This window comes from Rhinopithecus roxellana, chromosome 19, assembly GCF_007565055.1.
Source record: "Rhinopithecus roxellana isolate Shanxi Qingling chromosome 19, ASM756505v1, whole genome shotgun sequence".
NCBI classification, from domain to species: domain Eukaryota; kingdom Metazoa; phylum Chordata; class Mammalia; order Primates; family Cercopithecidae; genus Rhinopithecus; species Rhinopithecus roxellana.
This window is the reverse complement of record NC_044567.1, coordinates 49,342,116-49,357,694: the sequence shown is the minus strand read 5'-3', so window position 1 is coordinate 49,357,694 and position 15,579 is coordinate 49,342,116. Positions and strand designations below refer to the sequence as shown.

Genomic DNA, 15,579 nt, shown 5'->3' with positions numbered 1-15,579 from the left:
TGAATCATTTATTAAAGGGGGCCCCAGCCTGCCCAAAAAAGAGGTCTCTGTAATGGATGGTCAGTGCATTTTATTGAATCAGCACAGTACAAAAATAAATAAAAATAAGGGAAGGGGAATTAAATTACAGCCAAACTGAGCTTCATGACTTTGTCAGATTATAAACCACACATACTCACAAACACACTACACATACATACAAAATGAGACAAATATAAATTAATATTAACAATACCCACAGTTTGGTCAAAGAATAGCTACAGAAGAAATTGCACTAAAAAACCAACATACATCACACGTGTGTAATTAGCAGTTTCAAATATACAGCTATGAATAATTCCAAGTGAAAAAAAAATGGCACATTTTCTTTTCATTGCAAGTTTAACTGTTGGAACAAAACTAAGTTCTAATAACTGCATGGAAAGAATATATCAACCCTCCAGGTTTACAAGAAAGAGAGAAAAACCAAATCCTGAACTATTATTCCTGTGGCTTGTTCTGTGCATGGGTGTAATTTTCACAGCCATCTGTTCTAAGATTATTTTTCTTAAGACACAAAATGCTCCTGGTTTGCATGCACAATATCACTGTAAAAGCAACAATTAAAGAATAAAGGTTTTTTTGTAAGTTTTTTTTATTGTTGTTCTAAAAGTAGTCTTCATAGCAGCATGGCAAATGGGTTCTTTGCTTGCACACTCAAGTATATCAGTTGTTCCTTTACACAATACTGATGACCAGTGCAAGGGGAGAGAGAGAACACGACAGGCTTCACACTGAGGGAACTATACAGTTCTTCCCTTAGTCCCCACCACTTCCAAAATGTCCACCTCTTCCAAAGAATAAAAAAATAAATACGGAGAAAGAGAAGGAAACAGACACGCAACTGGAATCCTGTGGATGCAACGTAACCGCACAATTCCAGGCCAGGTTCCACCAGCTGAAGGTGATACATACATGCGCCCTCCTCCTGAGACTTGGCACTGACCCTCCCTCTTCCCTGCCACCAGGGGCATCCCACCTCCGGTCACACGCGGCAGCAGGATCTGAAGACAGGCTGTGTGGAAACCCAGCAGAGAGGAGGTGCTGTGTGAAGTCTGTGCCAGCAGCCGCAGGCTCCTTCCAATGCTGCACTGATTATCCGACAGTCCTAGGAACGGCTCTGCTGGGCCTCAGGTGCAGCCAGGCAGATGCTCTCCGGCAGGGCAGGCTCTCTTCCCCACCTCTGGGAATGCCTCCGGCCACCACGTTCTGCTTCAGGACTCTTAACACTGGGACTTTAATTTCACAGCTTTCTTTTTGTGTAAATTTCAGTAGTGCTTGTGCTGAAATTGGTAACCACCTTGAACCTAATCCTATGTAAAGTGACCCTCTGCCTCCCCACCCCAGGTCCCATTCCAGCACTCCCCGGGGGACTGGGCCTGGAAGACAGAATCCTCTGTAGCGTCTTCACATTGGTCTTTGTTCTCCACAGCAGAGTGACGGGCCATGGAGGAAGGCTTGCTCCCTCTCCCAAGTCCCAAGCCACCAATACAGGAGAATGAGAAAGAAAATCAATAAAGTACACATTTGTGTTTTTACAGCCAGTAGGGTAAGGTGGAAACCAAAACCAGCAGCGGCAAATGATCAGTTGTAGAAATCAGCAGGCTTCCAGAGCAATCGGGAGTCTCACTCCCGTCTTGTAATTGTCTCCAAGATCCGGCTGTCTCACTGGTCCTTGTCGGGCAAGTCTTCCTCTTCAGAAGAAACTCAACTGTTTGGAAACAGCTTTAAATTAACAGGAGTGGGGGTGGGGCCACCACATCGCCTTCCCCCCAGCTCTGCAGGACAAATGTCATGTGCACCAGCAAGAGGCCTTAGCCCTTAGGTAGACACCGGCTTGGTCTCAAGGTATGGCATCCCTCACCTTGCCCAGAAGGCAGGCATTGCTAATGGGCACCTGCAGCTGTCCTGGCATTTGCCACAGGGTGACTGCACTGCATTATTCAAAAGAAAAATTCACCCAGGAAAGTCATCTCCAGCTTCACCCCACCTCTTTAGCTGGGACCCAAAATGAGAAAAAGTAATGAGTCAAAGCAGCTCATCGGTCAATACCAGCAACGCGGCTGGGAGCAGCAGACAAGGGGGCAACGGGCGAGTTCCATTTCTCCACTAAAGGAAAGCCCTTCTCCCTAGAAAAGAAAACAGCTCAGGGCGGTGTGTGGTCAAATGACCAGACACAGTCTTTCCACTAGACCCGCTCAGCTTCGCCTTGCCTAGATTGAAGATGTCCCAGGGCAGCGGGGATCTTGCCTCATGACCCCACTGGCAGCTCAGTTAGGGTGGTTAGCTCCAGGAGCCTCTGGGAGAGTGAATCTCCCCACACAGGAGCCAGAAAAGGGCCTCCAACCAGAAACCCCCATTCCTCCCTGGGCCAGGCAGCCAGAGTCCCCTCTCTAGCGCCATACAGGGTGCAGCCGGCAGCCTCGCCTACCCTGGACCCAGCAAGGGCACAGGCGGCAGGGGCAGGTCAGTTCTTTGAGTTCCCCAAAGTGGGAGGTCAGTGGCCTGGGTGGCTCTGAATACATCTTCTGGGTTTTGCACAAGGCTCGTGAGTTCAACAGTGCCCAGAGTTCTTGGCAGGGCTGAAAAAACCCCAGGGAGAGACTGTGGGAAAGGTGAGGCCCTTGGTGGCTTTGCTAGACACATACTGTACACAAAACTGATTTAATAATACATTTTAAAAAATGCATTGAATCCTTGAGCCATGGCGCAGGCTACAGTGCTCACCGATCCAGGCCTAGGAGGAGCCGCTTCTTGTCCTCCTGGCCGCTCTCGTTCTTCAGGTCGGAGAAGACCTGTGTGAAGTAGTGTGGGTCGGCATTTATCTGCAGCATCTTTGAGCTCATGAGGTTGATGACAGAGAGGCAACGGTCCCAAAAGGCCTCCTTGCAGCTCTCCACCAGGAAGGGCTTGAGCGGATAGGAGATCTCGTTGCCCATGTAGGAGTAGGAGAGGTACAGGCACGTCAGCAGGACGGCCTGGAGCTCGTGATCCGAGCCCACCTCGGAGGAGATAACATCCCTGCAGAGCATGTAGAGGAAGACCACGTTGGCCGGCGTGATGAAGCCCTGGTCCTGCCAGCCCTGCAGAAGCAGCGAGCGGTCCACGCTGCGCAGCCAGAGCACGGGGTCCGTGGGGGACAGGTGCTTCAGGCGGTAGCACCGACGGCAGAGAAACTCACCCAGGCAGCGCAGCAGCTCGCTGGTGGACGCCTGGACGATGACCCGTTTGGGCGTCCCTGCGGAGGTGACGGCAGGGTGAGGGGCTTTCTTGACCGAGGAGGAGCCCCCGGTCTGGGAGCCCGAGAGCTGGCTGGCCGGGGGTGCGGGCGCCTGGGCCGGTGGGGGCTGGGCGAATGTGGACAGGTTGGCGCACGACAGCGACTTCTTCAGGTTCTCATTGTTGAGGTGCGTGATGTTGTTCTGGTAGCTGCTGTTGGGCTGCACCTTCTTTGAGTTCTTCTTCTTGGCCGACACGGCCACGATTCTCTTCCAAGGCAGCACGGAGATGATGGAGTGGCGCTTCAGGTTCTTGTCCTTGGCGTTCTTGCTGTTCTGTACGGCCGTATAGTGGCCCACGGTGGCCGCGCCATCCTCAAACAGCGTGGCCTTCCGGTAGCTGGGGGACAGGGACAGCACCGTGCCCATGGTGCCGCTGCGCGCCGGGCGGGGGCTCGCGCCCCTGCGCGCCCAGCCTGCCGGCCGGAGGGATAAAACCACTCACTGAGCCTGCGGCGGCCCCGGGGAGGAGGCGGGGGCGCTCCCGGGAAGCGTGCTGCCCCCTTGGATCTGCCTGGAAAACAAGATGGTTCTTAGCGCCAGCCTGGGCTCCGCGCCGCGCCCCTCCGCCCTGCGCCTCGGCGGATCCCGCGGCCCCAGTCCCGGGCCCTATCCGCGCCCCCGCGCCCCCGCGCCGCAGCCTCGCCGCCTCCACTGCAGCACCCCCGCCCGCCGCCGCCGCTGCGGTCCCCAAGCGCAGGCGGGAGGGGCCCGGGCGCCGACGGAGGCGGACGAGGACCCCCGCCTGGACACCCCGCACGGGCGCGACCCCGGGCCCCGCTCCCCGGGGCCAAGGACGGCCGCCCAGCGCAGGCTTACCCGGCAGGCGGCAGCTCCTGCGTTCCGCGCCCTCCGCAATGCGCGCCGCGGCTCTGCCGCCGCGGTCCCGGCGCTCGGGAGCGCTCGGCGAGGATCGGCTGTGCCCGCGCTCGGCGGCGGCGGCGGCGGCGGCGGCGGCGGCGGCGGCTCGGCAGCTTCTGTCCAAGGTTCTGCAGGCGCCGCGGCCCCGCCCCCCGGCTCGGCCGCCCGCACCTTTGCCGCTGCCGCCGCCGCCGCGCTCGCGCTCCCGCTCCGGCTCCCGGCGCGCGCCTCAGCGCCCTCCCTCGCGGGGCGCGCGCGCTGTCCACGCGCCGGCCTGGTCTCGCCGGGGAGTTGTGGCCGTGGGTGTCCTCAGCTCGAGCCGCGCACGGTGCAGGTAGGACGCGGCGACGAGCGGGAGGCACCTCTACGCACCAGGCCCCATCTAGGAGCCGGACTCGGCGGCGGCGGCGGGACACGCGGCGCCGGCCCGCCCCGCCCCTCGGGACCGCCCCTCCCGCACAGCTCGCCGCCGGCTCCGCGCCGCCGCCCAACAGCAGCCCGGCCGCCTGAGAGACCCGGGCGCCCGCGCAGCCCAACTCTGCTGACGCGGGGCGGGCGCCGAGCAGGGCGGGGCTGAGGGCCGACCCCGCCCGCGCCCCGCCCAGACACGTGCTGTCTTTGTTCCCGCCGCGGCGCCCGCAGCTGCCGGCCGCTGGGGCGCTCTAGGCCGAGTCCTGCCCTGGCAGCGCGCGGCCCGCCCTCTCGGAGGCTGCCGCCCGGGCCCTGGTGAGGAGCCCTCCGCCGAGGCCAGGGCCGGGAGCTCCCTCCTTCCACCTGATATCCCCGTCCCTGTGGAAAGCAGCCAGGGAGCCCGGGAAAGAAGGCCCTGGGCGGGGAGAGGCGACGTCTTTACTGAGACCTCCCGAGTGCCAGGCGCACCTCGAGTGGACAGTCCCATCGTTTCTGGCCACCCTTCCGGGGCCTCCGTTCCCTCATCCCGGGTAGATGCCCGTGGCCCGAGTGGGCCTCAGAAATCCAAGCCAGAGAAGCGTGGCCCGTAGCAGTTCCGGGCCACCAAGAGCCAAGCCTGAGCCCGTCACAAATATGACCTCGAAGTTCCCACTCGCCCTCTTATTTGTTGTATTAAAGCTGAAGCAACTGCCCCTCTGGCCAGCTTTCTGACCCTCTTAAACGTTTTCAGTTCTAAGTATGTATAATTTAAGAACTTGATGCTAGCGAAATTGAGTAAAATTCTGGTTCTGAAAGAGCTGTTCCTGTCAGATGTGAATCCAGATCCTTCACAAAGGCCGTTGTTCATTTACTATTTTACCTTGTTTCTGGAGATTGAGTCAAAACTGACCACAAACCTGGGAAACAGGAGACTTAAGCCCTGTCTTAATCCAGATCATCCTGGACCTAGAGATGATGTAGTGGCACTCCAGAGGAGAGGATGACACCCAATTACCTGACCACTCTGGCCCACTAGGCTTTCACCCTGCACCAGCCCTGTCAACTGCCCTAGGGGGAACAGAATGGGAATCTGACATCATTCAAAATGCTGCAATCACGGCAGAAAGTGCTGGATTTTGTTTATGTGCCACTCAGAGATTTCTGTCAATGGGAATTCCAGGCTTTAGGAACCTTAGGGGGCAGGCATACAGTGGAAAGTGCATTGCTCTGTACCCAGAGGACAACTTTGTCCACAGCCCTTCAGAACAGCCACAGCAGCTGTTATGGGAACTCAGAAGAGGAAGGCAGGCTCCCAGCTCAGTGTGCCCCTCCCTGTGAATGTTCCTCAGTGTACAAGCCTACCTGCTCTTCAAATGGAGCTGTCCTCAACCCTCCTGCATCTAACAGTAAGAAGCCAGAAGAGGCCGGACATGGTGGCTCATGCCTGTAATTCCCAGCACTTTGGGAGGCCGAGGCAGGCGGATCACCTGAGGCCAAGAGTTCAAGACCAGCCTGGCCAACATGGTAAAACCCCATCTCTACTAAAAATACAAAAAAAAAAAAAAAAAAAAAAATTAGCCTAGTGTGGTGACGCATGCCTGTAATCCCAGCTACTCAGGAGGCTGAGGCAGGAGAATCGCTTGAACCTGGGAGACGGAGGTTGCAGTGAGCCGAAATCGCACCATTGCACTCCAGCCTGGGCAACAAGGGCGAATCTCAAAAAAAAAAAAAAAAAAGAGCCAGAAGAAGAAACATTCTCCTTCAAGACCCTGACCAAGTGTCCCTCTTCCTTCTCAAAGCAAAGCCGAACCCCAGCCTCTTTTCCTCAGCCCCTACTTGGAGCCTCTAGCTCCTGAGTTGGCTCTGTGCCCCCCTTCAGATTCTAGCGTTGAGCCAAGGTTAAATGTTTTCCACTTCCCAAAACATGTCCAAATTTTGAAGCCTATAATCCACCCGGGCGGGGCGTGGTGCCACACCGTGTCCAGCAGTTTTGGAGGCCAAGGCAGGCGGATCACCTGAGGTCAGGAGTTTGAGACCAGCCTGGCCAACATGGTGAACAACCCGTCTCTACTAAAAAAAAATTAGCTGGCTGTGCTAGCAGGCGCCTGTAGTCCCAGCTACTCAGGAGGCTGAGGCAGGAGAATCGCTTGAACCTGGGAGGCAGAGGTTGCAGTGAGCCGGTATCACACCACTACATTCCAGCCTGGGTGGCAGAGTGAGACTTCAGCTAAAAAAAAGAAAAATCCACCCCCTAGAAAAACCTGGGCCCACTCTGTTGTTACCTTTAGCTCTCAATCTCAATGCTAGCTATTCCAATTAATTCACAGGGAAGCGGACCAAGCTCACCCCACTACCCTGCTTCCCACACCAGAGCGGCATGCCTCTGCATGGGCCTTTTCAAGCCAGGCCACACCCTGTGTCCTCTCACCTTTGTCCAGCCAGCCTTTCCCTAGCACCTTCAAAAAGAGCTCTCGGCAGAACACCAACCTCCTCACACTTGTCCAAAGCAAAGTCACAGTTGCAGCACAGCAGGAATGGAATGGCACTGACAGCCCACTTACTGCTGCGACTGAGGGAAGGGGTCTCCAGGAGCTCCTACCTACCCAGGCCATGCCTGTTATGCTCGTTTTCAGACACCACACAGCTCCTCTTTTCACTCAACCCACCACCACCTCCCCACCCCCAATTCCTATCACTGCTCCAACTGGAAGCAAGGAAGAAAGGGCAGTCAACTGCCAGAAACGGCAGAATCAAGGACCCAGAAGGCAAACCCAGTTGAATGAGGCAGGGCTGTTTTCTTCCTAGCTGCCTTCATCATACAACTGCAGGGAAGATTTCCAAATCCCACCCCCATCAATCAGCCTACTTAGCCTATAGCCTATCTCTAGCTGCCTGAAGGGCCAGCCTGCTTGTTAGCTTCCCTGCTGGGCTGGGCTGCCCATGCACTGCTGGAGAGTCCACTTTACCCGCATGCCCCACTTCCCATAGCATCCTGAGGAAGGGAGGCCAAGGCGGGGACCAGCTACAGCTTCCAGGAAGGGTTCCAAATAGAGCAGGCCTGAGCCCTTACTCCTGAGGAAGTCAGCTTTGTTCTTTCAGGGATCACAGAGCAGCATCTAGTGGCCCTTCTGGGCAGCACAGATTACATAACTAGCACACAGCAGGGGACCAGAGCCTCTGCTCCCAACTCCAGTGGAGTCTTATTAACACACAAAGTCCTGGCACCATGAAGGCTGGAGCCTAGAAGGGAGGTGAGGGAACCAGGCCCAGGCCAACCCACCGGCCAGCTGACCTTCCAGCTGTGCCTGGACTCAGGTCATGAGAGGCCTGGGAGAGGAGGCAGTGGCACAACTGCTGGTCCTGGAGGTCTAGAGCTGCGCTGTCCAAGAAAAGGATAATGTGAGCCACAGATAGAAGCCACATAGGTAACTTTGTATTTTCTAGCAGCCACATTACACAAGTAAAAGGGAAACAGGTGAATTTTAATAATATATTTTATTTAACCCAATACCCAAAATATTTCAACACATATATAAAAAAGTTATTGACATATTTTACACTCCTTTTCTTATCATACTAAGCCTTCGAAGTCTGGTTTGTGTTTACACTTGGCAGTGTATCACAGCTCGAACCAGCCACATTGCAAGGGCCTGACAGCTGCACGTGGCTAGCGGCTCCATATTGGACAGCACGGGTCTAGAGGGCATCATCTGACCAAGACCCGCAAAGGGAACCGAGAAAAGGGCTGCTGCCTGAGCTCCTCAGGACTGCCCTAAGTTTGAGAAACCATCTCCCCTCTGCTCCAAAACTAGATATCTTTGGAGTACTTTTTAAAGTCCTTTATAAAAGCAAAACTCTTTCTGCAAATGAAATACACAGACAATACTAAAACTGACAATGGCTGAACTGCTCAGACTGAAGAGGATTTAGCAGGTCCCCCAGTGGTCCCAGAGCCCCCCCCAGGGTGTGAGGCAATATGAAAATCGCTGCCTTTGAAGATTCCAAAAGGAAACGAAACCACAACTGAATGTCAGGACTCTCCAGACACCTGCACGTCTATGACTTATTAAGCTTCACATCACAATCACTTGCCAAGGAAGCAGCATCCTCACTGAGTAGAAGAGGAAGTAGGCTCAGAGGATCTACCGTCCAAACCTACACGTGCTCACTGGACCATGCTGCCCTGGAAAAAGACACCTGAATTCATTTCCAACTTCAGAACTCACACACCAACTTTCTTGCCCCCAAAGCCCTTCAAATTTGGACCCCAAATTTAGCTTAAGGACTCCCATTACACAAATGAGATAACAGCTTTGGCCAGATGAGAGCTAGACTAGTGTGGGGCTACACAGAGCTGTCTGGGCTTGCTTGGAAGCCCTCCAGCACTCAAGAAAAGACACCTTTTGAAAAAAAAATTATTTTTATTGGAACTCATCTGAACATCAGATATACCTGGTGTTGGTTAGCAAGAACCGTTTGTACATTTGATACTGATGGTGCCAAAACCAAAACAATGACTGGACACGATGGGGAGAAATGTTGAGAACAAAAACCTGATTTTGGAGAGGAAAATAAAAGCCAGTCAGATTCAGTGAGGATGCAAAACCTGGTACAACAAAATCCTTTTACAAAATATAAATGTATTATGAAAACCTGGAAGGATAATCCAAGGAAGGTAAAGAAGAGAAAAGGAGGCCGGCAGGAAGGAGAGGAAAAGAAAAAGACAAAGAGGAGATGAGAGAAGAAAATACAGTTCAGCACAACAGAGGTGCAGAAGCTCACCTACCCAAATGGCATTAAAGCCTGGCTGTGTAATCGTGTCAGAAAACAAAGCATGCTGACACACAGTGCTCTATTTCCCATCCACTCAAGTTCTAAGAGGTAAATTAAGAAGCTCCCTGGGAAGGGGACATGAGGTTGCTCAAAAACCCAACAAAGAAAATTAAAAGAGAGAAAGAGAGAGAAACACACCCCACAGTGTCATTCCGATGTTCATTGTTTAAGAAAAGGAATAAATCCATCTGAAAGCAGGAGAGGAGGAGTGGGAGAGGGAGAGAAGCTCATGGATTTCACAGACAGCCTGACTCCCCTGGAGGGAAGAGGAGGAAGGCAGAGAGACATGACGGTCTTCTGGTTGAGAGGGGAAAGAGAAGGGAGAGAGAGGAAAGAAGAGAGGAGAGGAACGCAGAGGAGAAGAGAAGAGGGGCAATTAAAACACTGACGACTAATCTAGTTTACTGTGTTAAAAAAAAAAAAAAAGCCACATGCACAGCAGGCCCCTTGGGGGCTAAGGGCCCACACTGCTCCCCGTGTGGCCATGGTAGACACTAGCTCCTGGCCTCATCCCCATTCCTTCACAGGTCAGAGCGGAGCTGTGCAGGCGCTGCTGCTGTTGTTGCTGCAGTGGTGGTGGTGGTGGTGGTGGCGGCGGCGGCAGGACCTTCGGCTACTCTGCTGGAGCCAATATGGGGAGAGAAGGGCGGACAGGCCGTATGGCAGGGGAAAGAACACCAAAATGCCTCATTTCAAATAAAAAAGAAAACAGCAGTCTATACACAGTTGTTTGTTTTGGTTCAGTACAAACAGAATAAAAAGTCGTTGCTTTTGATGGTCAAACACCCAATTCTGAGGAGGAGGAGAGGTGACGCCCAGCAGGTGGATTAGGACCCCCAGTGGTTGGCGGGGTGCCTGGCTTTGCGGCCCTCTCCCAGGAGGCAGAGAGGACAGCTTTAGGTAGTGTAAGCCTTTTTCCTTTTATTTAGAATAATCTTTTTTTTTTCTTTTTCTTTTTTTTTAAGCAATTTCCCCACTCCCAAGTTGGGCCAGTAAAGATTACATGAAAACTGGCACACCTATTGGCTGGAATACAGATGCACCAAATGAAGATTTAAAAACTTTCCGAGCGAAAAGTAGAACAAAAAGAAAAAAGTCTCCTAGCATTTTCCCCCAAGGTTTCACTCTCCCGCCACACACACTCTCCAAAGGACCGCTACAGATCCAACTCTGCAAGAGAAGACAGAGCAGTGTCAATCAGGAAGCCATGAGGACACCAGGAGGAGGTTTTCAGTCTCGACACGCAGAAGACAGAGCTGCCCAGCCCTGGGGTCCTGAAGCCAGCACTCACCTATGTCAGTTTCTTGGCTTTGTTGTAGAGGGAATCCACTACTTTACTCATGTTCTGAATTGTTTCCAGAGCAGCTTCATAAGTTTTATCTACTGGGGGTTCATCGAAAATAATCAGGACACCCTCCCCCTGGTCCAAAATCCCTGCAAGAAACACAAGGGCAACCCAGGTAAAAAGTGACATTAGACACAAAGCGTTTGTGAAGCAGCCCACTCCCTAGTTGACTCACTGTCTCCAGAAAAGAAGGGAAATAGAATTCATCTCCTTATTCCATGTACACATGCTTATTACACATTCTCACCACAGGGGAGAGGGGCCAGGACCCCAGGGTGAACCATCAGGGGAAACAAATAGAATATCTTCTTTGAAAATAAACTTCTGGCCGGACGCGGTGGCTCAAGCCTGTAATCCCAGCACTTTGGGAGGCCGAGACAGGTGGATCACGAGGTCAGGAGATCAAGACCATCCTGGCTAATACGGTGAAACCCCGTCTCTACTAAAAAGAAATACAAAAAACTAGCCGGGCGAGGTGGCGGCGCCTGTAGACCCAGCTACTCAGGAGGCTGAGGCAGGAGAATGGCGTGAACCCGGGAGGCGGAGCTCGCAGTGAGCTGAGATACGGCCACTGCACCCCAGCCTGGGCGACAGAGCAAGACTCTGTCTCAAAAAAAAAAAAAAAAAGAAAAGAAACTTCTTCAACCGTCTCATCACCACCACCAGCCCCCTTGCCTGTGTGACTGCTACTCACCATGAAATTTCTTGTCAAGAATCATCTGTGATAATTTCCTTTCCACGTCGGCCTAAAATCAAAGCACATGATTAAAGGGACCTGTATCCACTAGTCAGAGATCACCCTGACACAAAAGCTTTGTTGGAGGGGTCTTACGCCAAATGGACTGAAAACAAAATAGCAACAATGCAACTCCTACTCTAGCCCACACTGCCCATTCCCCACTGAGAAGCTGGGGAGCTTTCCAATGAGGCCAATCAGGTGCATGTGCCACCCCTCCTCACCACCCCTTCCCATTCCTCCCTGCAGATGGCCTTAAGACTCCTTACCTTGGAGAGTTTGATGAGACTAGATATGTGTTCAATCTAAAAGGAAAGGCAGAGAGACACCAACACTGAAAGTTTTACTTTTGCCTCCAATAAGAGAAGGGAGGGAACGGGGAACTGCTGTATTTCTCAAAATTCTAATGTATGTCTCTATACAAGACAAGACCCTCCTTGGCCGTGCTTAAATCTCTTGTGTTCTTCCCATTTGCCCGCCCTTCATTGCTACACACAATAAACAGACTCTTGTCCCACACACCCAATACAGAAAACAGGTACAACACATGCAGTGACTCAAAGCGAGGAGGAAACTGCTCGGAACACATGCAGGGGCAACCCACATGCCTCTACCCACAGCATCTCCTCCTCGATTTTTGTTCATTTTATCAACAGAGGCCCAAGCTCTTGGTGGCCTCTTACCCACCAGGCACACCCCTACAAGTGAGTTCCCATTCTGGACACGTGTGGAAGGGAGGTGGCTACAGTGAGAATGCCCGGCCAGGAATGGAGTCCCCAGAGGGTTCTCACCTGTACTCTGGAAAAAGGCTCAATGACTCGGATCAGATTCTGCTCCAGTAAGTTATCATACAACTTGGCCAAGTGTGTGCTGATGATTGGGTCATCCCGGAGCTCTGCCCGGTAATCTGTCAGAGCCTGCCAAAAGAACCAGTCGCAGAGATTGGCACAGAGAATCACTTGAAAGTCATGCTACTCCTGCTTCCTAGGTAGTTTGCTGGCCCTTATAAAACTACATCATTGAATGAAGTTAGGGGAGATTTGGGCAGATGCATGATACAAAGCAGAAAAGGAATGTCAGAACTAAAAGGGAAGTTTGGCTTGGTGGCATATGCGCCTGGAGTCCCAGTTACTCAGGAGGCTGATGTGGGAGGACTGCTGGAGCCCAAGAGATCAAGTCCAGCCTGGGCAACACAGAGAGCCTCCATCTCTTAAAAATAAATTTTTAAAACTGCTATTCTGGCCAGGCACGGTGGCTCACGCCTGTAATCCCAGCACTTTGGGAGGCCGAGGAGGGTGGATCACAAGGTCAGGAGATTGAGACCATCCTGGCTAACACGGTGAAACCCTGTCTCTACTAAATATACAAAAAATTAGCCGGGCGTGGTGGCGGGCACCTGTATTCCCAGCTACTCAGGAGGCTGAGGCAGGAGAATGGCGTGAACCCGGGAGGTAGAGCTTGCAGTGAGCCAAGATGGCACCACTGCACTCCAGCCTGGGCGACAGAGCAAGACTCCGTCTCAAAAAAAAGAAAAAAAAAATGCTATTTTATGATAGTCTTTAAGAGAAAAAAAATTATGAAATAGAACAAAAAGGTGGAGTCACCCTAGGGACCATCTTTCTGTTTGCAGGCTTCAGGTCAACAGCTCAAACCATGGAAGCCGCAAGAGCAACTCGGCTCGTGAACCAAATTAGCTACACCAGCATTTCTCAGCATGTATTCTAAAGAATAAATAGGGTCTCCATGGAGGGAAAAAAAGAATATTGAGGTTAAAGAATAGGAAATGCTGAATTCCACAACTAGCTCTTGGGAGTTTTATAAGGGCCATCAGCATAATATGGCTCTGCAATTATTAAGCAAAATTAGGTGTTTTAATTATTATTGGCCCTAGTATTTTGTTTAGCCCTAGTATTTCCCAAATATCTAATCACAGAATCCTTCTTCCAAGGAACTATTTGGAATAAAAGTGTCCCATCAAACATCCCAGACATTGGGATAAAATGATCTGGACCACATTTGTGTGATTTACTGACCATCAATAATGGTCTCAACATCCCAGCCTCATGTCAGCTGGGCTACAAGGTGTTAAGGGAAGCAGACAAATCATGCCAAGTAAGAGGCAACAGGAATTGGCAAGAGCCCTCCAGGAAGATGGTGAATCTTAGGGACAGTCAAAGCCACGTGGTCTAGTCTCCATCCACGCTAAGTTTTTCTTTCTGGATCTAGGTTTTGTTTTTATTAAGCTGGTCATTATACTCAGACTAAGAGGAGAAAAGTTCAGAAAAGAATATACAATTCTCACCCTAATGCCCAGACAGGCTTTTTTCCCTTTTCAAAACTCCCAAACAATGAGCAAAAGGCACCGGAGTTAAATAAAGCCTAGAACATCATCCTGAGAATGTTTCTTTGGGTCCAAGTACGCACATCAAGACTTCCCTTCTGTCCACAGAGCAGACCTGGCATTTCCGGAGCTGAAGGAATGCCTACAACTGTGTCACGTGGAACAAGCACCAGGCCTAGAGTCAAACTCTGACACTATGCTGTGTGACTTTGAGTGTCCTCCTGAATCCCAGTTCCCTTAACCATAAAACACAGATAATAGATAGGTGTGTTGTGAAAAATCAAAGTGAAAAAAGGACAGAACTTTTGAAATAGAAAGTTATTATGTATAAATAATATATATTTTATATCAACTCAGTAAGTTTCACTGTACGAAAGTGCTTAACTATTTCCTGGTTTTAACACTGTCCTAGGTGAAGGATACATGGAATCATCTGCAACTTCTTGTGAAACTATAATTATTTTTTAAAGTGTGTTTTGAAGTACTTAAACGTCCCTCTCTTCCACCCACATTCCATACCAACCCAATGTCATGCTCACCTTTTCAAAATCTGCCAGTGATCTGTTCTTGCTAGCCTGAGCCACACATTTTAATGCTTCTGTCTGAGAATAAAGAGACAAATCATGAAAGTGATCTATTCTGCACACTAACATTTACCCAAGTCTCATAAGCAGTATGCTGTGTCCATATAACTTCTGCTCTAAGGAAGAACCCGCCCCACCATCATTCTTCTTCAGACGCCTGGAAAGAAGAGCCCAAGTACTAAATACCACTATATGCCAACCTGTTTCCCTTTGAAACCTGAAATGACTTAAGAATACTAAGAAACAGAAATTTTCCAAACAGACCGACCCTAATACAGCATTCTCTAGAGATGACAAGCTAAAAGGAAAAATGACAAGAGAACTGTGATTTCCTCCCCCTTCCTCCAAGGCTTGTTATTGCCACATCCACCCAAACTCCTTCCTGCCCTTAAACCCTATTATATCTGTGCTTTATCAAGATTCATTTTGCTACGTTTGAAATGAGGCACTGAACAAGGTCTACCTCATTAAGGCTGAGGCATCAAGGCTGGGCACGGTGGCTCAAGCCTATAATCCCACCAGTTTGGGAGGCTGAGGTGGGTGGATCACTTGAGGTCAGAAGTTCGAGACCAGCCTGGTCAACGTGGTGAAACCCCCCTCTCTACTTAGCCGGGCGTAGTGGTGGGCGCCTGTAATCCCAGCTACTTGGAAGGCTGAGGCAGGAGAATTGCTAGAACCCAGGAGGCAGAGGTTGCAGTAAGCCAAGATCACGCCACTGCACTGCAGCTGGGTGATAGAACAAGAATCCGTCTCAAATTGCGGCACTGGCCGGGCGCGGTGGCTCAAGCCTGTAATCCCAGCACTTTGGGAGGCCGAGACGGGCGGATCACGAGGGCAGGAGATCGAGACCATCAGGGCTAACACGGTGAAACCCCGTCTCTACTAAAAAATACAAAAAAAAAAAAAACTAGCCGGGCGAGGTGGCGGGCACCTGTAGTCCCAGCTACTCGGGGGGCTGAGGCAGGAGAATGGTGTAAACCCGGAAGGCGGAGCTTGCAGTGAGCTGAGATCCGGCCACTGCACTCCAGCCCGGGTGACAGAGCGAGACTCCCGTCTCAAAAGATAAAAAAAAAATTGCGGCATCAAAGTTGAGGCATTAACATATCACACCAAATGTGAAGACCCCACGGAGTGATGAAGGTACAATCAATAGTTGAGAACAACTTCTAACC

The 15,579-nt window shown here is 51.5% G+C and overlaps 2 protein-coding genes across 4 annotated transcripts in view; both read right to left on the bottom strand.

Moving 5' to 3' along the window:
* Window positions 1-50: 50 nt before the first annotated feature.
* CDK5R1 (cyclin dependent kinase 5 regulatory subunit 1) lies at window positions 51-4,296 on the bottom strand. Of its 3 annotated transcripts, XM_030923811.1 has the most exons (3): window positions 4,137-4,256; window positions 2,767-3,831; window positions 51-1,750 (listed from the first exon to the last, which is right to left on the bottom strand). In XM_030923811.1, the coding sequence occupies exons 2-3, from the start codon at window positions 3,684-3,686 to the stop codon at window positions 1,747-1,749; spliced, it is 924 nt and encodes a 307-aa protein (XP_030779671.1). In that variant the 5' UTR covers window positions 3,687-3,831; window positions 4,137-4,256; the 3' UTR covers window positions 51-1,746. The 3 variants fall into 3 exon arrangements, with proteins under 3 accessions (XP_030779671.1, XP_030779669.1, XP_030779670.1); XM_030923809.1 differs by having other exon boundaries at window positions 51-3,831; window positions 4,137-4,296; XM_030923810.1 differs by having other exon boundaries at window positions 51-3,827; window positions 4,137-4,245.
* Window positions 4,297-8,044: 3,748 nt separating this feature from the next.
* Window positions 8,045-15,579, bottom strand: part of PSMD11 (proteasome 26S subunit, non-ATPase 11) — a 43,066-nt gene continuing 35,531 nt past the window's right edge. The window contains exons 9-14 of the mRNA XM_010372267.2: window positions 14,363-14,425; window positions 12,274-12,399; window positions 11,752-11,787; window positions 11,441-11,492; window positions 10,693-10,835; window positions 8,045-10,571 (exon numbers count right to left, since the gene is read on the bottom strand). Of these exons, the coding sequence (XP_010370569.1) occupies window positions 10,693-10,835; window positions 11,441-11,492; window positions 11,752-11,787; window positions 12,274-12,399; window positions 14,363-14,425 (420 nt within the window). The 3' untranslated portion in view covers window positions 8,045-10,571. The remainder of the gene's footprint in view (window positions 10,572-10,692; window positions 10,836-11,440; window positions 11,493-11,751; window positions 11,788-12,273; window positions 12,400-14,362; window positions 14,426-15,579) is intronic.